Source organism: Hyperolius riggenbachi, chromosome 5 (assembly GCF_040937935.1).
Source record: "Hyperolius riggenbachi isolate aHypRig1 chromosome 5, aHypRig1.pri, whole genome shotgun sequence".
Lineage (NCBI taxonomy): Eukaryota > Metazoa > Chordata > Amphibia > Anura > Hyperoliidae > Hyperolius > Hyperolius riggenbachi.
Window position 1 is genome coordinate 397,047,258 of NC_090650.1, and position 27,069 is coordinate 397,074,326.

At 46.3% G+C, this 27,069-nt stretch overlaps 1 protein-coding gene across 6 annotated transcripts in view; it reads left to right on the forward strand.

Annotated features, from left to right (window-relative positions):
- Positions 1–24,697, forward strand: part of SLC39A4 (solute carrier family 39 member 4) — a 148,445-nt gene extending 123,748 nt beyond the window's left edge. For all 6 annotated transcript variants that reach the window (XM_068237874.1, XM_068237878.1, XM_068237876.1 and 3 more), the window contains 7 exons: positions 2,124–2,296; positions 13,514–13,669; positions 16,594–16,707; positions 18,086–18,137; positions 21,267–21,419; positions 22,512–22,699; positions 22,778–24,697. In XM_068237874.1, coding sequence (XP_068093975.1) covers positions 2,124–2,296; positions 13,514–13,669; positions 16,594–16,707; positions 18,086–18,137; positions 21,267–21,419; positions 22,512–22,699; positions 22,778–22,906 — 965 coding nt within the window. In that variant the 3' untranslated portion in view covers positions 22,907–24,697. The remainder of the gene's footprint in view (positions 1–2,123; positions 2,297–13,513; positions 13,670–16,593; positions 16,708–18,085; positions 18,138–21,266; positions 21,420–22,511; positions 22,700–22,777) is intronic.
- The last annotated feature ends 2,372 nt before the right edge of the window (positions 24,698–27,069 follow it).

A 27,069-nucleotide genomic window follows, 5' to 3' on the forward strand; every position in this document is an offset into this window, starting at 1 on the left:
TTTATGAGTTTAGAGTGGGTTGTACTATATACAAGGTGGTGGTGAATTTTTATTGTCTCTCTAATTATTTATAAACTAGTGGACCTAAGTCCGTTTAAAAATGGGCTAGGTCTGTCACTGCGCATGCGCCCGCACATTTCCGCCCCGTGCACGACGTGCCCGCCCACCCCCGCTGGCCCATCCGCCCCTTCACCCGTCATTGCTCGCCGCGCGTCGCTCTCCCTCAATGTCTCTGCGCCCCTGCACATGCGCAGAGCGCATGTGGGACACACACACAGACATGAGACACAGAGACAGTAGGGTTTTATTATAGAGGATAGTTACATTTATCTAACAGGTTAGTCCTCCTATGGTAATAATTTGTTTATAGCTGGAGGTGCGTGCTACATTGAGTCACTTAAGAAGAAAAGGAGGAGGGCACCACCTAGGGGGGTTAAGGGTTAGGCAAAGGTGAATAGGTAGAGCAAGGGTTAAGGGTTAGAGATCAGTAGAGTGAGGTCTTATGGATAGGTATTGGTAGAGTGAGGTCTTATGGATAGGTATTGGTAGAGCGAGGTCTTATGGATAGGTATTGGTAGAGCGAGGTCTTATGGATAGGTATTGGTAGAGCGAGGTCTTAGACATCGGTAGAGGGAGGTCTTAGGGTTAGCCATCAGTAGAGGGAGGTCTTAGGGTTAGGCATCCGGCAGAAGGAGGTCTTAGGGTTAGGGATCGGTAGAGGGAGGTCTTAGTGTTAGGCACCAGTAGAGGGAGGTCTTAGGGTTAGGTATCAGTAGAGGGAGGTCTTAGGGTTAGACATCGAAAGAGGTAGGTCTTAGAGTTAGGCATCAGTAGAAGGAAGTCTTAGGGTTAGGTATTGGTAGAGAGAGGTATTAGGGTTAGGCATTGGTAGAAGGAGGGCTTAGGGTTAGCATCGGTAGAGAGAGGTCTTAGTGTTAGGCATTGGTAGAGGGATGTTTTAGGATTCGACATTGGTAGAGAGATGTCTTGGGGTTAGGCATTGGTGGAGGGGGGTCTTAGGGTTAGGCATTAGTAGAGGGAGGTCTTAGGGTTAGGCATTAGTAGAGGGAGGTCTTAGGGTTAGGCATCGGTAGAGAGAGGTCTTAGGGTTAGGCATTGGTAGAAGGAGAATTTTGTGTGAGAGTAGGGTTAGATTACGGCACTGTAAAATATCGGTTAAGATTACTGATATTTTACTATTGTAGTAGAATAGTACTAGAAAGTAGTAGAATATTGCTAATTTTACCAATATCCTACTAGTGGCAATCCCCCGCACCCTTTTTTTCCAGGTACCTTTTTTACATGAATGCCTTATAGGTACCTTATATGAAATTGCAGAGTTTTATCCCACTTTAAGCAAAAGTATGTGCGTAAAGCAATGCATTCTGCGCTACTCATCGTGTGGTAAACCTTTAAGCACGTAATTCTGTTTAACGCAGTTTATTGCATATACCCCATGGTTCTTTGTGCACATAAATGGCTGGAATTATGCCGAGAGTAGAGTAGGACTGATCAGATAAGTGATCACTTTGACAAAAGTTGGTCACCTTACTAAAGATTCTTGTTTTGAACTGAGGTACTTAGGTAAAGCTTCCTGCTTTGTGCAGAAGCAGCTATAACCTGAAGTGAGCGGTATTAGGAGGTTGCCAAATTTAATTTCCTTTTAAACAATACCAGTTACCTGGCAGCCCCGCTAATTATTATGGCATCAGTAATGCCTGAATCACACACCTGTAACAAGCATGTAGCTAATCTTGTCAGATTTTTTTCAGAAACATCTGATCTGCATGCTTTCCTCACGGTCAATGTATTAGAAACAGAGGATCAGCAGGAGTGCCAGGCAACTGATATTTTTTAAAATTACGGTAAGTAAATATGGCAGCCTCCATATCCCTCTCACTTCAGGAGTCCTTTAAATCGGTAGAAAAAATATCTACATCTCATTTGGTTGGGATTCTTGGATACCTCAGTGAGGGGGATCACAAAGGCAAAACCAGCAATCTCTAATTGTGTTATGTTAGGAAAATGGTGATCATGTCTGAAAGTAGTTCTACTCACAAAACTGAACTAAACTGTACAGACTGAAAATACTTTGCCTTATAAATGTCTTGTGTTTAATCTAGAGTATATCTACGGCACGATTGCTACACTAGTGGTGTGTCTGTGTGCCGTCTTCGGTATTGTCATCCTGCTATGTACCACCTGCACCAGCGTCTATCAGTACGTCATCCAGTTCTTTGTCAGCCTGGCGGTCGGATCTCTGACTGGAGATGCCATCCTGCATCTCGTCCCACAGGTAACCTATGTGTTTGTGTTGCTCTGCTGAGGTCATGGGGAAAACAATTAAACCAGTGTGTCAGGCGAGCTCTCATATAACAAAAAGAAAAATTGGGGATATGAGGGGCTTCATTTTTCAGGGAGTAGAAAGGGTTACCCAATCCATTAGAGGAGGCGACATATACAGACGATTACGGAGAAGGGAGGCCTTCTGGATATGGCGTTTGGGAACGCATATGGCTGCTGGCCTAAACTCCAGACTAGACATCAGTTTAAAGGGAAGGTTCAAGCAAAATAAAAAAATGAGTTTCACTTAAGGGGGGCTTCTACCAGCCCCATGCAGCCATCCTGTGCCCTCGTAGTCACTCACTGCTGCTCCAGTCCCCCGCTGGCAGCTTCCTGACCTCGGAGGTCGGCGGGACGCATTGCGTACATTTTTACGCATTCCCGATAGTGCAGGAACATTAACGCATACATTGAACCAGTAATGCGTAAAAATGTATGTGTTAATGTTCCTGCACTAGCAGGAATGCGTAAAAATGTGCGCAATGCGTCCCGCCGACCTCCGAGGTCGGCAAGCTGCCAGCGGGGGACTGGAGCAACAGTGAGTGACTACGAGGGCACAGGATGGCTGCATGGGGCTGGTAGAAGCCCCCGGTAAGTGAAACTCATTGTTTTATTTTGCTTGGACATTCCCTTTAACGTATAATACTGGAACATAGTCCTCATTGTAGTTGCACTGTAAATAGACTATTTTTGAGGACTATGTCCGTTTCTCTAATTCATTAATGTATGCTATATTTTGCTCGTAGGTATTCGTAGACGAGATATATGCTCTCCTTGTGTATATATACAACTTGGCTTTGTTCATATGCTTTGATTTTAATAGATACAATTTTGTATATTGGCTTTTCCAATCTTTTTACATTTATGTGTGTCTGTTACTTTAAGAATAGTGACCACACACCCCTCTTTCAGGGGCAGTCACTAGACTATTTAAACCTGCTCTTTGTATAATGTTGTAAGCTATGATCAAGGAGCCTTGAGCTCTGATACGCATCAGCTTTTTTATACTTTTGTAATCAATAAAATTAGACCTTTTTTCAACCAGCTATTGGTGCAGCGGAATCTCTTTTTCTTCTACAAAAAGAAAAATTGGCAGAGGTGTATCTAGAGTATGGCAGGTAGGGCACATTCCCTGGGTGCCTTCCCTGCTATCACTTCTGCGAGGGGGCTGTCACTGGCATCCATCATGGGGGGGGGTTACCGGCTACGGAGTTCTGTCATTGAGGTCTCTCTGTTTCTGGGGCCTGATGACTATAACTGGGTCTGTTGTAAGGGCCTTTCACCTCTCACTGAGGTCTGTCATCAGGGTCTGTCTTTTAAAGTGGACCCAAATTAAAGATACAAGATTTCAGAAATAAAATCTATTTTCTAAATTATAAGAATAAATATCAGCCTTTTTTCAGCTGCATGATGACAAATATAAAATATTTTACATTTAATGGAGAAACCCCTCCCTTCCTTTCATATTGCCGAGACAGAATGTTATACTCACCAAGCTTCGCTCAGACCTGTTGCTAATCGGGCTTCTGCTCGCGCGCGCGCGCGCGCGTAGGAAAGGTGGCTATTCGACCTGTTTGTATCAGCGCGTCACGCCGTACGGTGTGACGCGTACGCACTCTCACGCACGCGCACCTCTGGCCGCATCTACGCGTGCGCGGGACATTGCGACCTCTATTACGCATGCGCGATATGATAGGGTTGCTGCCACGCATGTGCATACGCATGCACGTAGTAAGACGTACCGTTGTACGCATGCGTGATGCGGATCAATTGGCGCCAAAAGCCCTATTTAAACCCCATCTGTTTGACAGTTCAGTGCTGTCTGTTTGTGCAGCTTGTGGTACTTGTTACTTTGTTCGTGTGGATTACTGATTGACTTCCTGCTACTGAACCCTGGCTTTCCCTGACTACGATTGAACTCCGCCTGTCCTGACTCCTTGGCTTGTTACCCGTGTTGCTTGAACTCTGCCTGCCTCGACCTTTGCTTGTTTCTCGCTCCTGATTGAACTCCGCCTGCCCTGATCCCGGACCGCCTGACTACTCTTCCGCCTGCTGACTTTGCACCTTGCCTCGGTTACTTGCTCTACAACGCAGTATCACCTGTTCTCTGAGCCACTGTTGAATCTTCCTAAGCGCAACCTGGTGGGCACTAGGCAGCTAAGTTTCACTTCCCCCTCCTGGGGTTGTGGTCCTGCTTCCCCCTCAAGGGGTCGTGGGTGAAGACCCGTGGTCACTTAGATTCTGTGCTTAGAAGGTTCTGCTCACAGTGGCAAGGTCAACAGCCTACGGTAACCGCAACCATAACAGAACAGACAGCCATCATGGATGCTGCCGGAGCACATTCTGATATGGACACACTTTGCAAGATGGTCTCTGAACTCAGTATATCCGTCCAGACCATACAAAACAACTTTGTGCAACTACAGACTCAAGTTCAAGCCTTGCCAGTTTCAGGCCCACCTGTTCCTGCAACCAATGTCACGTTGACATCACCCGTTCCAGAACCTAAGGTTCCGCTTCCAGACCGTTTCTCTGGGGACCGAAGCAAGTTCCGGACCTTCAAAGGAGCTTGCCTATTACTCTTCAGTTTGCAGCCCAGAACTTACGCCAGTGAACAAGCTAAAGTGGGTACTGTAATTTCACTCCTACGGGACGAACCGCAGGCTTGGGCCCTACAACTCAGGGAGCAGGATCATCCAGCAATAATCTCAGTCACCGCCCTCTTTGAAGCCCTAGCAGAACTCTATGACGACCCAGCTCGTACAGCTTCAGCTGAATCTGCTCTTCAGTCTCTTCGCCAGGGTCGCAGACCAGTTGAGGAATACATCTCTGATTTCCGTCGGTGGAGCGGAGACACGGAATGGAATGACGCTGCTTTGAAATTTCAATTCCGTTTGGGGTTATCAGATCAGTTAAAAGATGAACTGGCCAGAGTTGGCATTCCAGCAACATTGAAAGAGCTCATACAGTTGTCTACTCAGATTGACAGACGTCTACGGGAACGGAGACTTGAGAGAGCAGGAGCTCCCCGGACTGCCTGGAACTTCCCGTCAAGTAATCTTCCACCTGTTCCTTTGCCCCCTCCAAGTGTTCCTACTCCAGCAAGTTCTGAGGCACCTGAACCCATGCAAATAGGTTTAACCAGGGCTCCTTTAACTGCAGAGGAACGACAACGCCGCAGACAGGCCAATCTGTGCATGTACTGTGGCGCATCGGGCCACTTCCGCAATAACTGCCCCATCAGACCCAGTGGTAAGCTTGATTCCGATGTCTTACAAGATCAACCGCCATCATCATCATCATCCGCTCATATATCTCTGTCTTTGTCTCTGCAGGGTCCAAACGGAACAACCTACACTAAAGCCATCATTGATTCTGGAGCCTGCTCCTGCTTTATGGACTTTCAGCTAGTGAAACGACTTGCATTACCCATTCGCCAAAAGAACTGTCCTCTTCCGATACAACTAGCTGATGGTACACCTCTCAGCACGGGTCCTATCACCTCCGAGACCTATCCTGTCCTGGTTACCATTGCTGAAGACCATCAAGAATACTTAACTTTCGATCTGATAACTTCTCCTTTGTTTCCTGTTATTTTGGGAATTCCGTGGCTTCAGTCTCACAATCCTCTGATTAATTGGAGTCTAGGAACCGTCATCTTCACATCTACCTACTGTAAACAATTCTGTTTAACCAAGGTTGGGCAACTTCTGAACATTAATCCTGCTTCCGAAACACTATTACCCACGCCATATCAAGACTTCAGAGATGTGTTTGATAAGAAAGCTGCAGATACCTTGCCTCCTCATCGCATCTATGACTGCCCTATTGAATTCCACCCAGGGGCTGAAATCCCCTTTGGCAGAGTATTCCCTCTTTCTGAACCTGAATCTGAGGAACTAAAACAATATATTGAAGAAAATTTGGCAAAGGGGTTTATCCGTCATTCTACTTCCCCCGCTGGGGCTGGAATTTTCTTTGTGGAAAAAAAAGATGGTACTCTTCGACCATGTGTGGACTATCGGGAGCTCAATAAGATCACGATCAAGAATCGCTACCCCCTGCCATTGGTACCCGATCTATTTCAGAGGCTACGCTCCGCCAAGATATTCACCAAACTTGATCTTCGGGGCGCCTACAATCTGGTACGCATACGTGAAGGCGATGAGTGGAAGACCGCGTTCAGATCTCGATATGGACACTTTGAATATTTAGTGATGCCCTTTGGCCTTTGCAATGCTCCTGCTACCTTCCAGCATTTCGTAAATGATATCTTTCGGGACTTTATAGACATATTCATGGCAGTGTACTTGGATGATATCCTGATTTTTTCTTCTTCCCTAGAGGAACACCGAGCTCATGTAAGTAAAGTATTATACTGCCTTCGAGTCCACAACCTTTATGCAAAATTGGAAAAGTGCTCTTTTGAACAGACCAACGTCCAGTTCCTTGGATTACAAATCTCTGCAGAAGGTATTGAGATGGATTCTCAGAAAGTCTCTGCTATTTTAGACTGGCCAGCTCCTAGTGACAGAAGAGGGGTACAACACTTCATAGGTTTTGCCAACTTTTATAGACGCTTCATAAAGAACTTTTCCACAGTGGTAGCTCCCATTACCCAACTCACCAAGGCTCATCAAAGATTCAGCTGGACATCAGAGGCTCAAGCAGCGTTCGATAAACTTAAACAATTGTTCACGTCAGCACCTATCCTCAAGCATGCAGATCCCTCACAACCTTTCATTCTAGAAGTAGATGCATCAGAAGTAGCAGTGGGAGCTATCCTCTCTCAACGTTTTTGCCCTAAGAACTTATTACATCCTGTAGCCTTTTTCTCTCGCAAACTGAACACCTCGGAGAGGAATTATGATATCGCGGATCGAGAACTGTTAGCCATAAAGGCTTCTTTTGAAGAGTGGAGGTACTTGCTAGAGGGAGCACAACATTCAATAATTGTATTCACGGATCACAAGAATCTAGAGTACCTGAAGAATGCTAAACGCCTACGACCTAGACAGGCCCGCTGGTCGTTATTCTTTTCCCGATTTGACTTTCATGTTACGTATAGACCTGGGAGTAAGAACAGCAAACCAGATGCGCTATCACGGATGTTTCCTGAAAGGCCTGATGAAGGTTTGACACCAGATACCATATTATCCCATAAGAATTTTCTCTTGCTCCAACCTGATCTGCTTAACCAAGTGCAACAAGCTTCTTCTTCTTTGCCAGAAGAGATTACCAAAGACCTGCAACTTCAAGACGGGTTCCTGTTTCACAATGACAAGCTATTCATACCTCCTGACCTCAGGGAATCTGTTCTACAACTTTGCCATGACAATAAACTTGCAGGTCATTTCGGCACTATCAAGACCCAAGAACTACTTCAGCGTAATTTTTTTTGGCCTGAACTTGTCAAGGATTGCAAGAACTTTGTCACTGCTTGTAGGGTCTGTGCTCGTTCCAAATCTCCACGTCATCGTCCTTGGGGCCTGTTAACTCCACTTCCGGTTCGGTTACGTCCTTGGGATATGTTATCTATGGACTTTATCACTGATCTGCCATCTTCAAATGGATATACTACAATTCTGGTGGTCATTGATCGCTTTACCAAGATGGCTCATTTCATTCCTCTGAAGTCAATACCCTCTGCTGCTGGTACGGCTGAAGCCTTCCTTAATCAGGTAGTGAGACTCCATGGACTGCCATCTGATATAGTCTCTGATAGAGGCGTACAATTTACATCAAAATTCTGGAAGGAACTCTGTAATCAACTTAATATATCAGTATCATTATCATCAGGTTATCATCCTCAGTCCAATGGACAAACAGAAAGAACTAACCAAACCATGGAACAATACTTAAGGTGTTTTTCTTCCATATCGCAAGAGGATTGGTCCACCTTGCTGCCTACTGCTGAATTTGCATACAACAACTCGGTTCATTCTGCCACCCATCAGACACCATTCTTTGCCAATTATGCATTCCATCCAGCTCTACTTCCCTCTCTCAGAAATGATTCACAGGTACCTGAAGTACAACATCGTTTGACCTTTCTCATGGAGAACTTTAAAACACTTCAGAATCAATTAAGACAGACCCAAGCCAAGACCAAGGTTCAAGCAGATAATAAGAGAACAGAGGCGCCTGATTTCCAGGTAGGAGATTCTGTATGGCTTTCTACTGATAATCTGAAACTGAGATGTCCATCCAGAAAGTTGGGACCTAGATATGTTGTTCCTTTCCCGATTGAAAAGAGAATCAATCCCGTTGCCTTCAAGTTAAAATTGCCTGCCTCCATGAAAATTCATCCAGTGTTTCATGTTTCCTGTTTCAAGAAGGTTATCCCAGATCCATTTCAGAGAAATTCGGTACCACCTCCCTCTCCTGTGATGGTTGACGATTGTGAAGAGTTTGAGGTAGAGAGAATTCTAGATTCCAGGTTGAACAAGAAATCATTGTATTACCTCATTAAATGGAAAGGTTATGGGATAGAGGAAAATTCATGGGAGCTAGCTAGTAATGTGCATGCACCTAGGTTAGTTAGGTTATTCCACCAAAAACATCCTGGCAAACCTGGTCCTGGAGGCATCCAGAGGATGCCATTGGGGGGGGGGGGGGCAATGTTATACTCACCAAGCTTCGCTCAGACCTGTTGCTAATCGGGCTTCTGCTCGCGCGCGCCCGCGTAGGAAAGGTGGCTATTTGACCTGTTTGTATCAGCGCGTCACGCCGTACGGTGTGACGCGTACGCACTCTCACGCACGCGCACCTCTGGCCGCATCTACGCGTGCGCGGGACATTGCGACCTCTATTACGCATGCGCGATATGATAGGGTTGCTGGCACGCATGTGCATACGCATGCGCGTAGTAAGACGTACCGTTGTACGCATGCGTGATGCGGATCAATTGGCGCCAAAAGCCCTATTTAAACCCCATCTGTTTGACAGTTCAGTGCTGTCTGTTTGTGCAGCTTGTGGTACTTGTTACTTTGTTCGTGTGGATTACTGATTGACTTCCTGCTACTGAACCCTGGCTTTCCCTGACTACGATTGAACTCCGCCTGTCCTGACTCCTTGGCTTGTTACCCGTGTTGCTTGAACTCTGCCTGCCTCGACCTTTGCTTGTTTCTCGCTCCTGATTGAACTCCGCCTGCCCTGATCCCGGACCGCCTGACTACTCTTCCGCCTGCTGACTTTGCACCTTGCCTCGGTTACTTGCTCTACAACGCAGTATCACCTGTTCTCTGAGCCACTGTTGAATCTTCCTAAGCGCAACCTGGTGGGCACTAGGCAGCTAAGTTTCACTTCCCCCTCCTGGGGTTGTGGTCCTGCTTCCCCCTCAAGGGGTCGTGGGTGAAGACCCGTGGTCACTTAGATTCTGTGCTTAGAAGGTTCTGCTCACAGTGGCAAGGTCAACAGCCTACGGTAACCGCAACCATAACACAGAAACCGGCAAACTGGTGGAATAGCAGGTGTCTGGCAAAGGAGGAATTGCTAATGGCTGCCACCTGTATAACCCTAGTTATGAAAAGAGAAGGGTGAAAAGCATGCACTGAAATTCTCATAGGCATGAAAGAGTGTTTATTTATCTTTGTATGTGTCAGAGTGGTGTAACTAAATATTTTGAATTAATTAAAAATATGTCTGGTTTGGGTCCGCTTTGAGGCCTGTACATATGCCTCTATTCATAATCCATGTGTACAGCAGCCTCGATCCCTAATGTATACAGGCCTTTACTGGGGTCTGTCATCTGTTTCAGGGGTCTGATTTCTTGCCGTGGTCTGATCTGTTACTTGGATCCGGTCTATCCTACATGTGTTATTTTTGGGACATGCTTGTGTAATTTAGGGTACATGCCATCTGGTTGTTATTTGAAGGAATGTGCTGCTGCCTCTGATGAAGGGTCCCCCTGAAACGGCGCTGTCAGAGTATACTTTGGGATGGGGTCACACTGTTTATTATAGCATATTGTGTTGCTTGTTTGCTCATGACTGTACTGATCACTGCTGTATTCATTATGCTTTTAGTTGCATTATGTTTTCTGTGACTCCCTCCATATCCTAAACCTGCTGTCAGTGTGTAGTATGCCCCATTGACCTACTTATTTATGATGTGAGACATTACCTTTTAAATTTTTTTTTCTATACAAAACTATTTGCATTTAATGCTGGTGTGCAAGTTTTTATAGAGATGTCTGTGTAGGGCCCACAGGCCTGGTTTATAGGCTGAGTACCCATTGTAGTCCAGCAGCTTGCTTACTATTGTGTGCAGACCTCTTTTTCCTTAAATTGATCTATACACACTGACCTGTTTATATATCACTACTAGTAGACCTAAGCCCGTTAATATAACGGGCTCTAGGTCTGTCTTGCAACCCTCTATTCTGGGACACCAACTGCACCTGGCTAATCTATTCTGAGGCACCACCTGCACCTGGCTATCAATTCTGGGGCACCTATAGCTTGCTACCTACACTGGGGCACCACTTGTACCTGGCTATCTATATTGGAGCACCTATACCTCTCTACCTACAGTATGGCATCTGTACCTGGCTACCTATACTGGGGCACATATAGTTCGCTACCTATACTGGGGGCACCTGTACCTTGCTAACCTATACTGTGGGCTCCTATGGCTGGATACCTATACTGGGAGCAACTATGCCTTGCTACCTATTCTGGGAAACCTATACCTGGATGCTGGATACCTATATGGGGGGCACCTATACCTAGCTAGGACAGGGGGTCAAGAGGTGACACAGGGGGACCTAGAGTGGGACAAAAGAGGCACAGGGGGAACAGAGGGGGAGAAAATAGGCACAGGGGGATCAGAGGTGACACAGAGGGGTCAAAAGAGGCACAGGGAGAACAGAGATAATACGGGGAGACGAGGTGACACAGAGGGAGACAAATGAGGAACAAACTGAGGTGACACAGAGGGGGACAAAAGAGGCATATGGAGAACAGAGGCGGACAAAAGAGAATGGATTTGGGTTAAAAATGGACACGGTCCTTATCTCATTTGTTAACCAGGGACTACCTGTATTGCGCTAGTATTTGGTTCGACCTACATCATGTAATGGCCACACCCACTTTTTCACCGCAGCTCACTTTTTTCGGTAGGGGGTACATTTGCCTAGGGATGACTCACAAAGGGGTACACGTGCTAAAAAGGTTGAGAACCACTGTTATAAAGGATATCCTGACTTTTTGCCACACCTTTTTCCTACTGGCCGTAGCCCATTTCAATTTGGAGAAAGCCACAATACAGTTGCAAAGAAATTTGGGATAGAACTGGAATCATTTTTCAGGCCAACCATTCAGAATTATTGTTTCCTTCAACAGCTAAAATCTGATTGGTGGCTCTGAGTAACCAGTCCACTTTTTCCTTCAGTTTTATTTACACCTCTCTGCATTAAAACAAATGGTGCTGATAGTTGGGTACCAGTGTATGAATACTGGCCAGTGCAGAATGATGTTACTCTCAGCCCAAGCTAGGCAGTGTTATAGAGTCTGGAGGGTGTCCAGAGGTCTGGCAGATGCCTTCTATGACCTTCTTCCCCATCTCACCTTAGCTAAAAGACCCGATAGCAGGTGAGGGAAGACAAAGGTGACCCTGGGTCAGTTCTAGCTGCTGAAGTGGTCGGTTTGCAATTCCAGGTTGCCAAGTGCACAATTCTATCTCAACAGGCAGTCCATCCATCATGAGATCTATTCACCCCTTCAATCCTACATTTATGATCTTCTGCTATGTGATATCTCTGATGCTTATGGTCCAACCCTAGATGAAGAACTAATAAACCTGTACTATTACAGTGACAACGCTACCACCAGGACCATTTCTGGGCATTTGGGTTCCCTAGGCAAAGCAAGTGTTACGCCCCCATTTCCTTTTCCTCACACCCGCTCATACACACAATCTTATGTAAAGGAAGAGTGTACATTATAAATAAAATACTCAGATAAGAAATGCTGTCTATAACTGTTGTGGGGGGTTTGTAGCTGCTAATTTATTAAAAAATGATATTGTTTATGTACAGCCTGGTCTTCTCTTCACAAGTTCAGATATTGTCCTAAAAATGTAGAGGGTTTGCATCAAAAAAATATCTAAAACAATTACTGCTTAATTAGCGCTATAATAGTACCTGCTATATATAATTGTAATGCTATTCAGAGTCCCTCAAAGCTCTACATTGAGGCTACTTGCACACCAAGACGTTGCGTTAGGTGCCACGTTAAAGTCGCATAACGTGCACCTAACACAACGTATGGTGCTGCAAGAGAGGACGGTAGAGTGAGCCGCGTTAGGCGGCTCTATCCCTATAAGGTCTCCCAGAGTGGCGCTGATTGGCCGGCGGGACCACGTGATGCGGAGCGAGACACTCTGCATCACATGGTCCCGCCGGCCAATCAGCGCCCGCCAGTGCAGTGAATATTAAGTAGCCATGTGCGCGGCTACTGTAGCTGGCTCTCCCCGCCTCCTCTCCGCCCCCCACTGTGCATGTGCAAACAGTCTAACGCGGCTATAGCCGCTCTAACGCCGTAGCATGCTGCACTTTCGGCAGAACGTGCAGCGTTACATGTAACGCAACGTGGGCTGTGTGAACAGCCCACTTGTGTTACATTGCTGTGCGTTGGGGGAGCGTTACAGGTGCACTAACGTGCGCCTGTAACGTCCCTGTGTATAAGCAGCCTAAGAATAGCTCTATGGTGCCCCTTACTTTTGGTGTCACCCCAGGCACATGCCTTTGCCTATAAATGGCCCTGGTTACCAGGGGCGTAGCAACAGGGGTTGCAGAGATTGCGACTGCATCGGGGCCCTTGGGCCAGAGGGGCCCCAAAGGGCCCTCCCTCAACTGCAGTATTAGTTCTTCATTGGTCCTGTGCTCATAATAATCACTTCTATAGATGCTTTGAATAGTGGTCAGCATTAACAAGCTGTCCCCCATCCCCTTCTTGCACCTCTGACACTGGTATTGTACTTGGCAGGTTTTGGTGTGCTGTATCAATTGTTATGTATAGAGTCCTTAGGGGGCCCCATTGTAAAACTTGCATCGGGGCCTACAGCTCCTTAGCTACGCCACTGCTGGTTACCATAATCTTTCATGATTATAACAGAAATAATAACCAGGCAGACCTGTGTTAGACTTTATCTCCTGCTGTCTCTGCAGTTACTGGGCCTTCACTCACACAGTGACACTGATGCTCATTCCCACGAGGAGGGAGAAGAGGACCGCTCTCACATATGGAAGCTGCTCGTGGTCCTTGGTGGCCTCTATGCCTTCTTCCTCTTGGAGAAGCTCTTCAGTTTTCTGACAGAGGAGCCGGTGAGTAACCTCAACAGAATGGGGAAATATACTTGCAAATAAATCAGTATCATGCGTAATACGCGCCGACTGACCAGATTACCAAACTGAATTGTGGGGAATCCAGGAGGGGGAGGTGGATGCCTTGGGACTTAGCCAGCTGAAGGGGGCTGGAGGAAGCCCCAGGTAGGTATAAAACCTTTGCTCGTCTCAGGTTTCCTTTATGTGAATCCATGACCAGATGTTTATGGGGTGAGTGAGTGAGTAAACTGTATTTGGCCTTTCCTACCTCACTAATCTTGCCAACAGTCATTAGACCAGTGCCTACCAATCCTGTTATCACATATCACATACTTAGAAGCAATGATTTTGAGGGAGGAAGGGGCAGGCACAGTTTATGGTTCAGGCATAAATCCCACCCCATAAACTGCTGGGCACAGATCACTTTAAGGTAAAGTGAGTGGACGGGCCTTTACAAAATCAGTCAAGCAGAGCCCAAGGAACTCATTGGAAGCACTGGCTGGGGCTCTGCCTTTGGATAGTGTAGAGAGGGATTGCAGCAGCCAGTAAGCAAGTATAATCAATAGGTAAATATTCAGGGGGAAAAATAGGGCCTTCCAAAATAAAGTGCTTACTGCTAATGTCCCGCTTGACTTAGCGAACCCTTCCAGCCCCCCCCCACCGGCCAACCCTGGATCATTTCCAGCACAGCATTAAACTACCGTCAGAAATAGTGGTCTAATGGCTAGCGCTCTTATTGCAAGTTCTTGCTCTCCTTTTGTGACACTTTTCTGTGGGTACTCTACGGCCCTCCCACATCTCAAAAACATACTGGAAGTTTATTGACTCCTCCTCCCCACCAGCCAGACTGCAGAAGGGACATTCGATTGTGAGCCTTTTTAAGAGACATTGGGTCAGATGCAATAAACTGCGTAAAGTTGCCATGCACAGAGAGCACATGGCAGTTTTACAGTTACTACTACCAGTAGAGCAGTGCCTGTTATCCTGTTAGCGCCACAGATGTTAGGGCGCCCCTCCCCATGCACGGCAACTTTACACAGTTTACTGCATCTGGCCCAGTAAGTGATATGAACTGTAAATAAATTAATAACATCTCACACTTCAGACACTTTCAAAGTTATTACACAAATCTCTAAAATCTTTCAGTGCCAAAATGACAGTTTTTCATCCATTTTGCCTGATCACAATGGACCACAGTCGACAGATCCTATGTTATTAGGAGGACCTGTACACACTTCAGTCCGCAACCCAAAAATTCCACCTGCACAATTTCTTTGGACAGCGAATGTGTTTCCCACAGAAGACTATGGTAGAAACACATCTGCTCCAGACTCCAGCCGGGCCACAATGCACCCTCCACAATGCACCAGACTCAGCACTGTCCGCTACAGGTTGTTTAAATTGCGCTACCTGTTAATTCTCAATTTGCAATGTACCTTGTTAAATGCTCTATTACCATTGCCGTGTGTATCACTAATAATTCTGGGTGTGATAAACTTGGCGAATGGAAGCTGATCCTGATTCTCAGATGGACATTGGCGGTCCAGCCTCAGTGTAAGCATTGCCTTAGCACAGGGGTGTCAAATTCAAATACAAAGTGGGCCGAAATTGAGCTCTGGGACCAAGTCACGGGCCAACCTCAATGTCTAGTGGCCACCACTCTCCCTTATAAAGTTCCCTGGTGTCTAATAGCCCTCCTTCCTCCCCTATACAGTTTCCTAGTGTTTAGTGGGCCTCTCACTCTCCCCTATACAGTTTCCTAGTGTTTAGTGGGCCTCTCACCCTCCCCTATACAGTTTCCTAGTGTTTAGTGGGCCTCTCACCCTCCCCTATACAATTTACTAGTGTTTAGTGGGCCCCTCCTGTCCCTATTCAGTTTCCTGGTATCTACTGACCCCCTCCCTCTCCCCATATGGCTTCCCTGGTGATCTTGGGCTTCCCTTCCAATACAGTGACCAGATTTTTTTGGGTTCAACATGAGATGGCAAGGGTTCGAGGGGGGGCTTTTTGCGTGCCATGCTGAAAAATGGGAGTGGCCATGACATTGCATCGGCGGAGCTAACATAATGATGTAACAGCGAGGCATAAGAAACCAGTGTTTCCGCCATGATGTGGTGAAACGAGGATTCGCATCATGGGTGTGCAGAAACTGTGTGATGCTATTTTCTAGTATACCGTAACCCCAAAGCAGCAAATATAGCCAACTATGACCATTAAATAATAAATGCAGCAAGTTACCCCAGACACCAGAAAAATAAACGCAATGTGGGCAACATTTCAGCAGAAAATAAACGCAATGTGGGCAGCATTTCACCTGCAAAAAAAAGAATCTACTCACCTGACAGAAGTCCCCTCACCCGGCCGGCCTCTGGTGTGCAGCTCCCTGGACGATCTTGCTCCTGGATATCTCCCGCGCTGAATGGAATAGCAGGGCTACGGGAAGTTGGCGCCCGAAGCCCTGTACTGGAGACACAAATAGTCTCCAGTACAGGGCTTCGGACGCCATCTTCCCGTAGCCCTGCTCTGCCTGCCGGAAGACAATGCAAGCTGGAGCGGGGCTGCAGGCTATGAACTGGCACGGCGTCTATTAAACGCTGCGGCCAGTTAAATGCAATCGGACGGTGGCCAGAGTACCGAGGCCAAATCGTCCCGTGGCTAAAAGCGGGACATTTGCCGGGACATAGCACAGCCTGGGACAGGGGACCCCGAATCCAGGACACGTCCCGCTGGTCACCGTACCTCCAATATAGCCTCTCTGGTGGTCTAGAGTGGGCCAAACATAATGCAAAGTGGGGAAACCACCTGAGGGCCAAATCTGATGGCTCCAAGGGCCAGATTTGGCCCACGGGTCGGAGTTTGACATGTATGCCTTAGCAGAAACTAACAAAGATAGTAAAAAGTAACTTTACCAACATTATATTTAGGAAGAAGAGGTGGACCACAAAGGCCACTGTGACCACGGACTGTCACTGGAGAATTTCCGCGCTGAACAAAAGAGGAAGAAGCTACAGAAACAGACTGCATCACAGGCTGACCTGGTACTGTACTTATTGTATCATGTCTGTCTACTGGCATCATTACTCTGACTTTCTCTCCTTCTGTTCTATCCTAATATCTGGATAATCACTCCCCTATGATTTCCGTTCAGGAAATGCTTTTGAAAACAAAGAAAACACAGAGTATCCCCCATGAGGAGATGGGCTAGTCCAAAACTTGTCAGTTCTGTCAGATTTTAACTGCTTACTTTTTACGCTGGAGTGTTCCTTTTGAAGGTTGCAGCTTTATAAATGAAATAAAATATTGTTATAATAGTGACAGAGAAAATTCCACGCATAAGACTACGAGACTGTACAGAATTGGCACTAAACAGCTGTGTGGCGACTTATTAACAGAATGAGGTTCTGAATTGAAAGAACCTGTTACACAGCTCTCTACTAGTGTAGCTTGCCCACTAAACCTCCCCACTGTAAATCAAGTCTTATAATGGTGTTGTGAATTTACTGCAGAAGATGGGCAACTGTGACTCAAATTCCATTGTAATGCTAAATGTACATAGCTCCCAACTGTCCCTCTTTCAGAGGGACAGTCCCTCTTTGGGAGCCCTGTCCCTTCTCATTTGTCCCTCCTTCAGGACTTTGTCCCTCTTTTTATGTAAATATATATTTTCTCTACTTAAAAATGTGTTTGATTGACTCAAAACTTTATTCCCATCCTTTAATTTGATATATTACTCATTTTAAAATGTTAATATGAAGGAAAATGAACCAGGATAGAACCAGTGTGGTTTGAATTATTGACGGGGCGTTATTAGGGGTGTGGCAGGGGCTTGGCTTAAAGTGAATGTTTACCGGTTTTAAAAACAAAAAGTCAGATACTCACCTAAGGAGAGGGAAGGCTCGGTCCTAATGAGCCTTCCCTCTCCTCTCCCGGTGCCCTCGGTGCTGCGCTGGCTCCCCCGTGGCAGTATTCGACCAGTTCGGTCAAATACTGCCACTTCCGCATGCCGAAGGGAGCTTTTCGGAAGGCTTCGGGAGCACTCGGGCTCCCGATGACGCGGCCGCTCCATACTACGCATGCGCGAGCGCCCTCTATGACGCGCTCGCGCGTACGTAGTATGGAGCAGCCCGTCTTCGGAAGCCCGAGTGCTCCTGAAGACCTCCGAAGTCCCTGCGGCGGCGGACGCGAACGGGGGAGCCAGCGCAGCACCGAGGGCACCGGGAGAGGAGAGGGAAGGCTCATTAGGACCGATCCTTCCCTCTCCTTAGGTGAGTATCTGACTTTTTGTTTTTAGAAACGGTACCCATTGGCTTTAAGTGTCCCTCTTTCTCATCTCAAAAAGTTGGGAGGTATGAATGTAGCACACAGAATGTTTTGCTATGTAATAAATTGTTGTCTGTTTTTTTTCTTCTGTTCAAGGTGAGCTCCGACGTAGAGGCAGAAAACAGTGTGAGACATACCAAAAGCCGCGGTAAATAAAACCTACTATGAGGCCTATTTATTACTGTGTAGAGCAGGGGTCCCCAAACGTTTTGGGTCGAGGGCCGGGTCCACATACTTTACACTGCTGGGAGGCCGGGGTATACATAAAATGAAGTCTTTGCAGGCCAGACAGTGAAGCATACACAGGTGACAACCTGTAGTCCAATTGGACAGCAGTGTCACCTGAAGTGTAATTTGATTGGAAACCAGCAAATTACTGCTTTCTGGCTTCCATGTGGATGGGTGGTGCCAGCACTGCTATTCTATATGCGGACCACCAATATTTAAAGATGTAGCTGACCGCATCTATAAGTAATACATTTTGTGTGTGGGGGCTGGTAAAAAAGCCTCGGGGCCACATTCGGCCCGCGGGCCTTAGTTTGAGGACCACTGGTGTAGAGAGTCATAACAGGCAAACAGTTCTCTCTACAATATGCCCACTGCCTGCATTTTAACAGGCTGGACAACAGACAGAAAACAGATGGATTGAAGCTGGCAGTGATTTTCTATGGGCCAGTACACTCCCAACCATTTCTACCATGTCTGTTTATGTCCATTGCATTTCCACAACACACAAATCTGTTTTTGGACGGTGGACACCATCAGCACTGATCTGATAAATAGCAGATCTGCTCTGGAGTGGCAGCTAACCCTGCAATGGTTCCCATTGTACAGGGGGTTAACAATAGACGCCCTGCAAACAAAATGATCCTGGGCTCCTCTGCTGGCCCCGCCCCCCAAACCAACACACTGCCCCAGAATGCAGTTTGAGCTATGTGTCTATATTTACCCAATACCACCTCACGTCTTCTCTTCCTCGCGGTAGCCTGAGCCACTTGCTCTGCATACAGCCACTCACACAAAATGGCTCAGGCTGCTGAGAGATAGAGGAGACGTGAAATGGTATCAGGTAAATATAGACACATAGCTCCGCTGCTCAATTACTCTGCTAGGTGGGTGGGAGGAGGACCGGACCCCCAAAGCCCCCGAGCCCCTCACTGTTGCAAGTGCTATTGTTACATCCCTGCCATAGTGGTACAGGGCATCAGTGCAATACAGGCACAGTACAGCTTCAGTTGGATCTACATGACACAAGCAGGGCCGGATTTAGGACAAGGCCGCCTAGGCCATGGCCTAGGGCACCACAGGAGGAATGGCACCAAAGCAGCAGGTTAAACTGGTGCAGCATTTGCAAGCTTGCTAATGCTGCAATGCAAGGAGATCAGGCGAGCGCCTGGCCGCGGTACTCTACTGCTAGCTGCCTGTGCAGCAGCCACCTTGCTCTCTGTGCATGTTTGCATTGTGGCCGGCGGCTATGGACTGAGGCAGCATTGGAGACAGAAAGGAAAAGGATGTTTCTGCACTGGAGATGAGCGGGGAAATGAGTGACACTGATAGCTGCTGCGGTGTGAAGGTGAGTTGGCTACCTATACAGAAACATGGGAAGTAGGAAAAGGAGGGATTAAGGGAGTCATCTGGTTACCTATACTGGAGGGAAAGGGGGAGGAGTCATCTGGCTACATATACTAGAGGGAAGGGGGAGGGGTCATCTCACTACCTATACTGAAGGGGGCGGTTGGTGACAGTGGCCTACGGCAGTAAAGAGTACAAATCCGGCTCTGGACACAAGCCTGAGGGTTTGTTCACATTTAGGGTGTTTTCGGCCTTTTTTCAAGCGCACTCGATTTTCATAATCGCCCACAAAATGCTTGTGCAATGAATCTCTATGATATCAGCGCGTTTCGTCCGCTTTGCGCTCCGTAAAGCGGTGCCCGTACCATTTTTGGGGCCATTTTGGTCTAATGGAAGGTTTGTGTGGCTCTTGGCTTTGTGCAGCAAGTGCATTCGCGTTTTTAAGAATAAATACATTGTATTTATTCCTTTCTGAGTCGAGGAGTTCACTTCCTGACTAATGTCAGGAAGTGAAAGAATGGAATCGCTCTGCTAATAAGCAGTGGCGTAGCTTAGGAGCTGTGGGCCCAGATGCAATTTTTACAATGGGGCCCCCCAAGCACTCTATACATAACAATTGATACGGCGCACCAAAACCTGCCAATGGCAGCTACAGTGTCAGAGGTGCAAGAAGGGGATGGGGAGCAGGTTGTTAATGATTACCACTACTCAAAGTATCTATAGATGTGATTATTATCAGCACAGGACCAATAGAGAGCTAATACTGTAGTTGAGGGAGGGCCCTTCTGGGCCCCCTCTGACCCACGGGCCCCGATGCGGTCGCTACCTCTGCAACCCCTATTGCTACGCCCCTGCTAATAAGCCCTGGAAAAGCTCTCACAAAAGCACTTTGCACAAAATCATAGCACGCAGTGGAGCGCTGGGAGGGGGGAATTTGAAAATCGCTGCTGAAAATCGCTGTTTCTGGTCATTTTGGTGCCTCAGGCGAGGCTTCTTTTATTGCACCCCCCCCCCCTCACCCTCCTCCATCCCAATCTAAATTAATTTGTTTTGCTGCTACCGTTCAAAAATTGATAATTTATATTCAAAAATTATTTCTCAAAATAAGTCTGCAAAGGATACATAAATTATTACCAAGCTAGATCCATCTCACCGCCAACCCAAACTCATTTAACCGATATATACACCATTCCTATAATTGTTATGAAGGTTGTGTAGCCACTTTATAAAGGCATTATACTGTTTATGTACAGCCTGGGTTGGAAATGCAGCCTGGGTCGGGGGAGGGGGGTAGAGAGTGGCGCATAGGGGACACAGAGGCATGTCATGGACCAGGGAACATGCCTCAATGAACTGTAGATTCCCAGTGCTGGCAGCCCCAGACCAGGACACTCCCACCGCAGCAAAAGCCGACAGAGACTCGGGAATCACAGGGGAGAAGGGCCCTGCAAGAGTATTCCTTCCCTAAGAGGGACTAGAGAACTAGAGCACTAATGGGAATCCTTACATCTTAGAGGCAGCCCACAGTAATGCACAAAATCTGACCGCCCACGTTGCTTGACATTTAGCCATTTGCTTCTGTTCACCCACATTTCATTCCTTAAAACACCTTTACATCTCTCCCCCTTATCCCCACCCCCAATCGATAATTCTCCCCTGTCTACCATGGCTTTATTAATATGTCACAATGGTCATGTATCTTCAGAGCTGCGGATGATTCCATACATGATCACCATCGGGGATGCTATACATAACTTCGCAGATGGTCTCGCCATGGGCGCTGCATTCTCCACCTCCTGGAAAGTGGGACTGGCCACAACTCTGGCTGTGCTGTGCCACGAGCTGCCACATGAGCTGGGTAAGTCCAGACTGCAGAATCATAATGTAGGACCAATGGAGTAATTTTCAGTACTTTGCAACCAAAATAATGATGCATTATTTAGAAAAGTTTGAAATCTCTATTGACAAACAAGTCTGCCGTCCTGCATTGTGCAGAGAACCTCTCCTAGTATGTTTGCATTTTATGGCCCTTCTGCATTGCGCGATGTTTATTTATATTAGATGATGCAGGGTGGCCAATGAGAAAGCTTTGTCTACTCTCCTGATAATGCCAGGGCAGGAATATTCAGGATTGACTGGACGTTATCTGAGTGGGAGGGGCTTCCAATAGATGTTAAGCATCTACTGTATATTACTAATTGAAGTTTGTAATTATGCACAAATGCACAGTTGCTCGTGCACACTAAACCTCTGCACTAACACAACTGCATGGATGCACCGGATGGCACCGGAGGTTGGACACGCCGGGAAGAGGGGGCATCAGGGCTTTACAATTCTTTAGAGAATCTGGGGGTTTCATATTTAAAATGTTAGCCCTCTAAACGTCAATGTAAATTATTAATCAGGCTTTGTCAGTTTCAAGGTGGCAATGGTGGTCTGACCTGATCTGATAGGACAAAGAAGAAGTTTGCCACTAAGGATAGCCCTGCCTAGGAGTCACAGAGAAGCATGTGATCAGTTTGATCAGCTTATAGATTTGTAAGGCTCTGGTTTGCTGGTCATAATCCTGCGTTACACCAGAAAGTCATCACAGCAAATCAGAACCTTACAAAGTTATCAGCTGATCAAACTGATCACATGCTTCTCCATGAATTCTCCTAGACAGGGCTATCCCTGGTTGCCGTCTAATATACCTTTTTTTTTATAAACCCAAGCCTGTTTTTTTAGTTCACTGGTATAGTGGACAGTGCTCTCACCTTGCAGTGCTGGGTCCATGGTTCCAATCTGCATAGAGTCTGTATGTTCTCCCCATATTATCGGTATACATACCATTTGCCCCTACCCACCGTTACAGGATAACAAAAAAGGTCCTCCAGATACAGGGGGACACAAAATATACAGGTATTTATGTTTGCAGAATTGTTAAGGTGACCATTTGATGTCTTTGCAGGAGATTTTGCAGCTTTGCTCCATGCTGGACTGTCGATACGCTGGGCGCTGATCCTGAATTTTGGCAGTGCGCTGACTGCTTTTATTGGTTTGTACATCGCCTTGTCCATAGCAGCAGATGAAGCGATACAGCAGTGGATATTTGCTGTGGCCACCGGACTCTTCCTCTACGTGTCTCTGGCAGACATGGTGCGTGAACGTTCTCTTTTTAACACTTTGCCATATGTTTGTCTCACCCTCACTCACACTCCTCCTCCTCCCTTCTAGCTGCCAGCAATGATGAACGTGAAAGACCGAAGACCATGGCTGATGTTCCTTCTTCACAACCTGGGGCTCCTCGTGGGCTGGGCTATCCTTCTTCTGTTGTCCATTTATGAGGATACAATCATCCTGTGATCCTTGCATTGACCATTGTCTTCCAACCTCTGCATTTCTCAGGGTTCTCCTGTGTCCAGAAGAGCCTTCTCAGTCCTCAGTGGAACCTCTACATTTTTGTATACTGTATGACTGCTCTCCTCCAGTTTTAGGATAGTCTGGCCTTGATCAGTGACATAACTACAATTGATGCCTCCCCCCAATGTTCGCATCCTTTCCCTTGACTCCCCTGGTGCCCTTCATGGTCTTGGGGCCCATCTCACAAGGGTCATAAAACAAGTGTGGCCATCATGATCTTCACACCCATAAAAAGTGTGGCCACAAAAACACCTGATCTGAAGTATAGTTCCTTGAGATTCCCCACAGTTTTTATCACACCTTGGGCCATAAGCAATTCACTTTTTCACCTGGGTTTTCTCCTGGGAGATAATTTTGCATCTTTGATTTAAAATAACTTTTCAGCACTTAGTAGGTGAAAAAGTACCCTCAAAATTATTTTGAGTATTTGCTCACTCATGACGTCACTCACATGCGCAGAAAGTGCCCGGCAACAGGAGCGCGATCTAGGACGCACTCCGCCGGCCAGCGCAGGTGTACTACTCCGGGTCATTGTGACCCGGAAGTAGTAGAAGGCCCACAGATTTGGAGATGTTCGCCGGCGAACGGTTCGGGAACCGTTTGCAACATCTCTATTTACAAGTTTAACAATATCACCTAGGAGAAAACTAAGGTGAAAAAACAAATTGCATATGGGCCCGTATCCCAAAAATACCCCTTTCAGTCATCAGAAAGCAAACAAATAACTAAAAACGTTTCCCTAAACCTATTTCTCTTATGATCCTTTTAGACAAGATACGTAACATTTATATTGCGCTTTTCTCCTGGTGGACTGAAAGCGCTTCAGGGCTGCAGCCCCGTTGGGCGCACTCCACGGGTGACCAGGATCATTAGGAAACCTTTCCCCAAAACTCATTATAGTACCTTCTCACTTGAAAGATGAGATATAAGATGACAAAAACATCTGACAAAACTGAAGAGAACGTTTATTGAACGTGGGCCTTTCAGACATACAATACATAATTGCAGTCAGCAGAAATGATCTCCAGAATGATCTCACACATCCTGAATAGGTGTCTACTAAATAGATTCGCACACTCTGTGAACCTGGCCTGCGAGTCCACCTATTATCCAGTCCGTTTTGCTTAAAGCGGACCTGAACTCAGCACTTCCTCGCTGCTCTAAAAGATGAGCAACACCATAATAACCTTTAAAGAAAAATTTCTTTGTTAAAGCTTACAGAACTCCTGCAATAAATCTGCAGTGTGTCTACTTCCTGCTTTAATGAAGGCAGACAAAGGGTTAACATCCTGTGCTTAATTAGCTGTATCTGCTGAGGACTGCCAAATTTCTGTGCTGACACAGCTGAGAGATCAAATTACACTTGTGATTACTTGAAGATGAGGGGGAATTAGGTGGGCTCTTCTCTCTAAAAACACACAGGGTGCATTTATCTCTGTTTTCCCCGTGTCCTGTGCAAGAGTGCAGGTCCACTTTAACGCCTTCCTTTTCTGACCTCTAAACTTTCCGGTATGACTTTGCCCTCCAGATGTTTTCTGACTGCCATATTTTTGTGACTTAATTTTTTTTTATTGATTACAGTTATTTAAATTAAATGAAATGTTTACGAGCATTGAAGGAGCTTTAATGTGTTACTGGGTAGCACTGACGGGAGCACTCTGTCTGGCACAGAGCGCCTCCTAGTGTTCAATAAAGTAGATTTCTAAAGATGTTGTAATATCTTAGTTACCTTAACCACAGTGGAGGGTCTTTCCTTTTAAAGGGGTATTATTTTTGTCAGGACAGTGTGCACAGAATACAGCAGCAACTGTATACTGAGGATGGAAACATGTTTTAATCTTCTGAAATGATTGATATGGCCATACAGGCCTTCTTGCAAGGTCTTTAAAGGAAGCGAAAGGGATATAGAGGCTTCCATATTTATTCCATTTTATACAATACCAGTTGCCTGGCAGCCTTGCTGATCTTCCTGGCTTCAGTAGTGTCTGCATACCACACCTAAAACAAGCATGAAACAAGCATCCAGTCAGAAACACCTGATCAGCAGGCTTATTCATGTTCAATGGCTTAAAGGGGAACTGAAGTAAGAGGTATACGGAGGCTGCCATATTTATTTCCTTTTAGGGCCCGTTTCCACTGTTGCGACGCGATTTCGCTGGCATCCCGACGCTTGTAAAAATGCATGCGGATGCGTTTCCGCATGTGTTTTTACCCGCGATTTCGCATGGCAGGGTGCCATGCGAAATTAACCATGACTCTGCCAGGGCAAAATAACATTGAAAAAGGTGCGAAATCGCACGCGAATCGCGGGTAAAAGCGCATGTAAAAAACGCATGCGTTTTTCCTCTTAAATACATTAGCGGCGATTCGCATGGATTCCCGACGCAGGCGAATTCTGTGGGTCCCGTCGTGCAGATTTGGCCCGCCGCCAAATCGCTCCCGCACGCCGCACATATGGAAACAGCCCCGGCCACTTCAATGTACCAAGCGAATCCGCATGTCGGCGCCGCATGCGGATTCGCTATGGTGGAAACGAGCCCTTAATCAATACCAGTTGCCTGGCAGTCCTGCTGATCCTCTGCCTCTAATACTATTAGCCATAGCCCCTGAACAAGCATGCAGCAGATCAGGTGTTTCAGACTTTAAAGGGGCACTACAGCGAAAAACTGTAAAATTTAAAATATGTGCAAACATATACAAATAAGAAGTACAATTTTTCCAGAGTAAAATGAGCCATAAATTACTTTTCTCCTATGTTGCTGTCACTTACAGTAGATAGTAGAAATCTGACAGAAGCGACAGGTTTTGGACTAGTCCATCTCTTCATAGGGGATTCTCAGGGATATATTTATTTTCAAAAGCACTTAGTGAATGGCAGTTGCTCTGTCCAACTACCAAAAAACTGTGTAGGGAGCAGGGAAGCTGGCCGGCATCATTGTTTAAATCCTTTTTCAGGAATATCTTTATAAAGAGTAAAAGCCTTGCTGAGAATCCCCTATGAAGAGATGGACTAGTCACTTCTGTCAGATTTCTACAACCTACTGTAAGTGACAGCAACATAGGAGAAAAGTAATGGCTCATTCTACTGTGAAAAAAAAATGTACTTCATATTTGTATATGTTTGCACATATTTTAAATTTTACAGTTTTTTCGCCATAGTGCCCCTTTAAAGTCAAATCTGACAAGACTAGCTGCATGTTTGTTTCTGGTGTTATTCAGATACTACTGCAGAGAAATAGACCAGCAGGGCTGCCAGGCAACTGGTATTGATTAAAAGGAAATAAATATGGCAGCCTCTGTATACCTCTTACTTCAGTTCCCCTTTAAAGTTTTAGAATCATAAGATCAATAGAACAGCCACACAATTTGCATTGTTTAAAGGGAGATAAACATAGCAGCCTCCATATCCCTATCACTTCAGATGTACTTTAAGGCCTCTTTAACCTCCTTGCCGGTTTTCCCGACCTGAGCTCAGGGTAGAAAAAAGAAGCTATTAGCGGTGATCCCGAGCTCAGGTCGGGGTAGGCATTGCAGAGCTTTACTTTTAGTTGTGGAGTCCCGCGCGCGATCTCGCTGCGCAGCGGGACTCCAGCCTCTCTCCCCGGCAGTGTGGGGTCTTTCCCTGGCCGCCGGGATCCCCCATGTCCCCGCTATTCTTCCCGGACCCGGCAGCCAGTTGGAGCAGCGCAGCCGTGGTGGTGGCAGCAGAGCGGTGGTGGCAGCGTGACGTCATCTGGGGCGGGGCTAATATTGAAAACGAACTTCTCTATATTAGAGAAATATAGAGAAGTTCGTTTATATGTATATTATCGCCATCTTGTGGGCAAAGAGAAAACTGCAGCACAGGAGCCCAGAAAGGTACATTTTTTTTTTATTTTGCTGCAGATCTCCCTGCCAGAATGATTTTTTTCAGGTTTTAGGGTCTGAAAGAGTGGAAAAAATTGCACCGCTTTTAGACCCTAAAATCTGGAAAGAATCAGACCGCCAAGGAGGTTAACAGTGTGACGTTAAAGTCGCACATTAAAACAACATTTAAAGCAGAATAACTCACTGCAATGAAAAATCAATGCCCCATTCACAGTGCACACGTTACGTTGGTGACCATC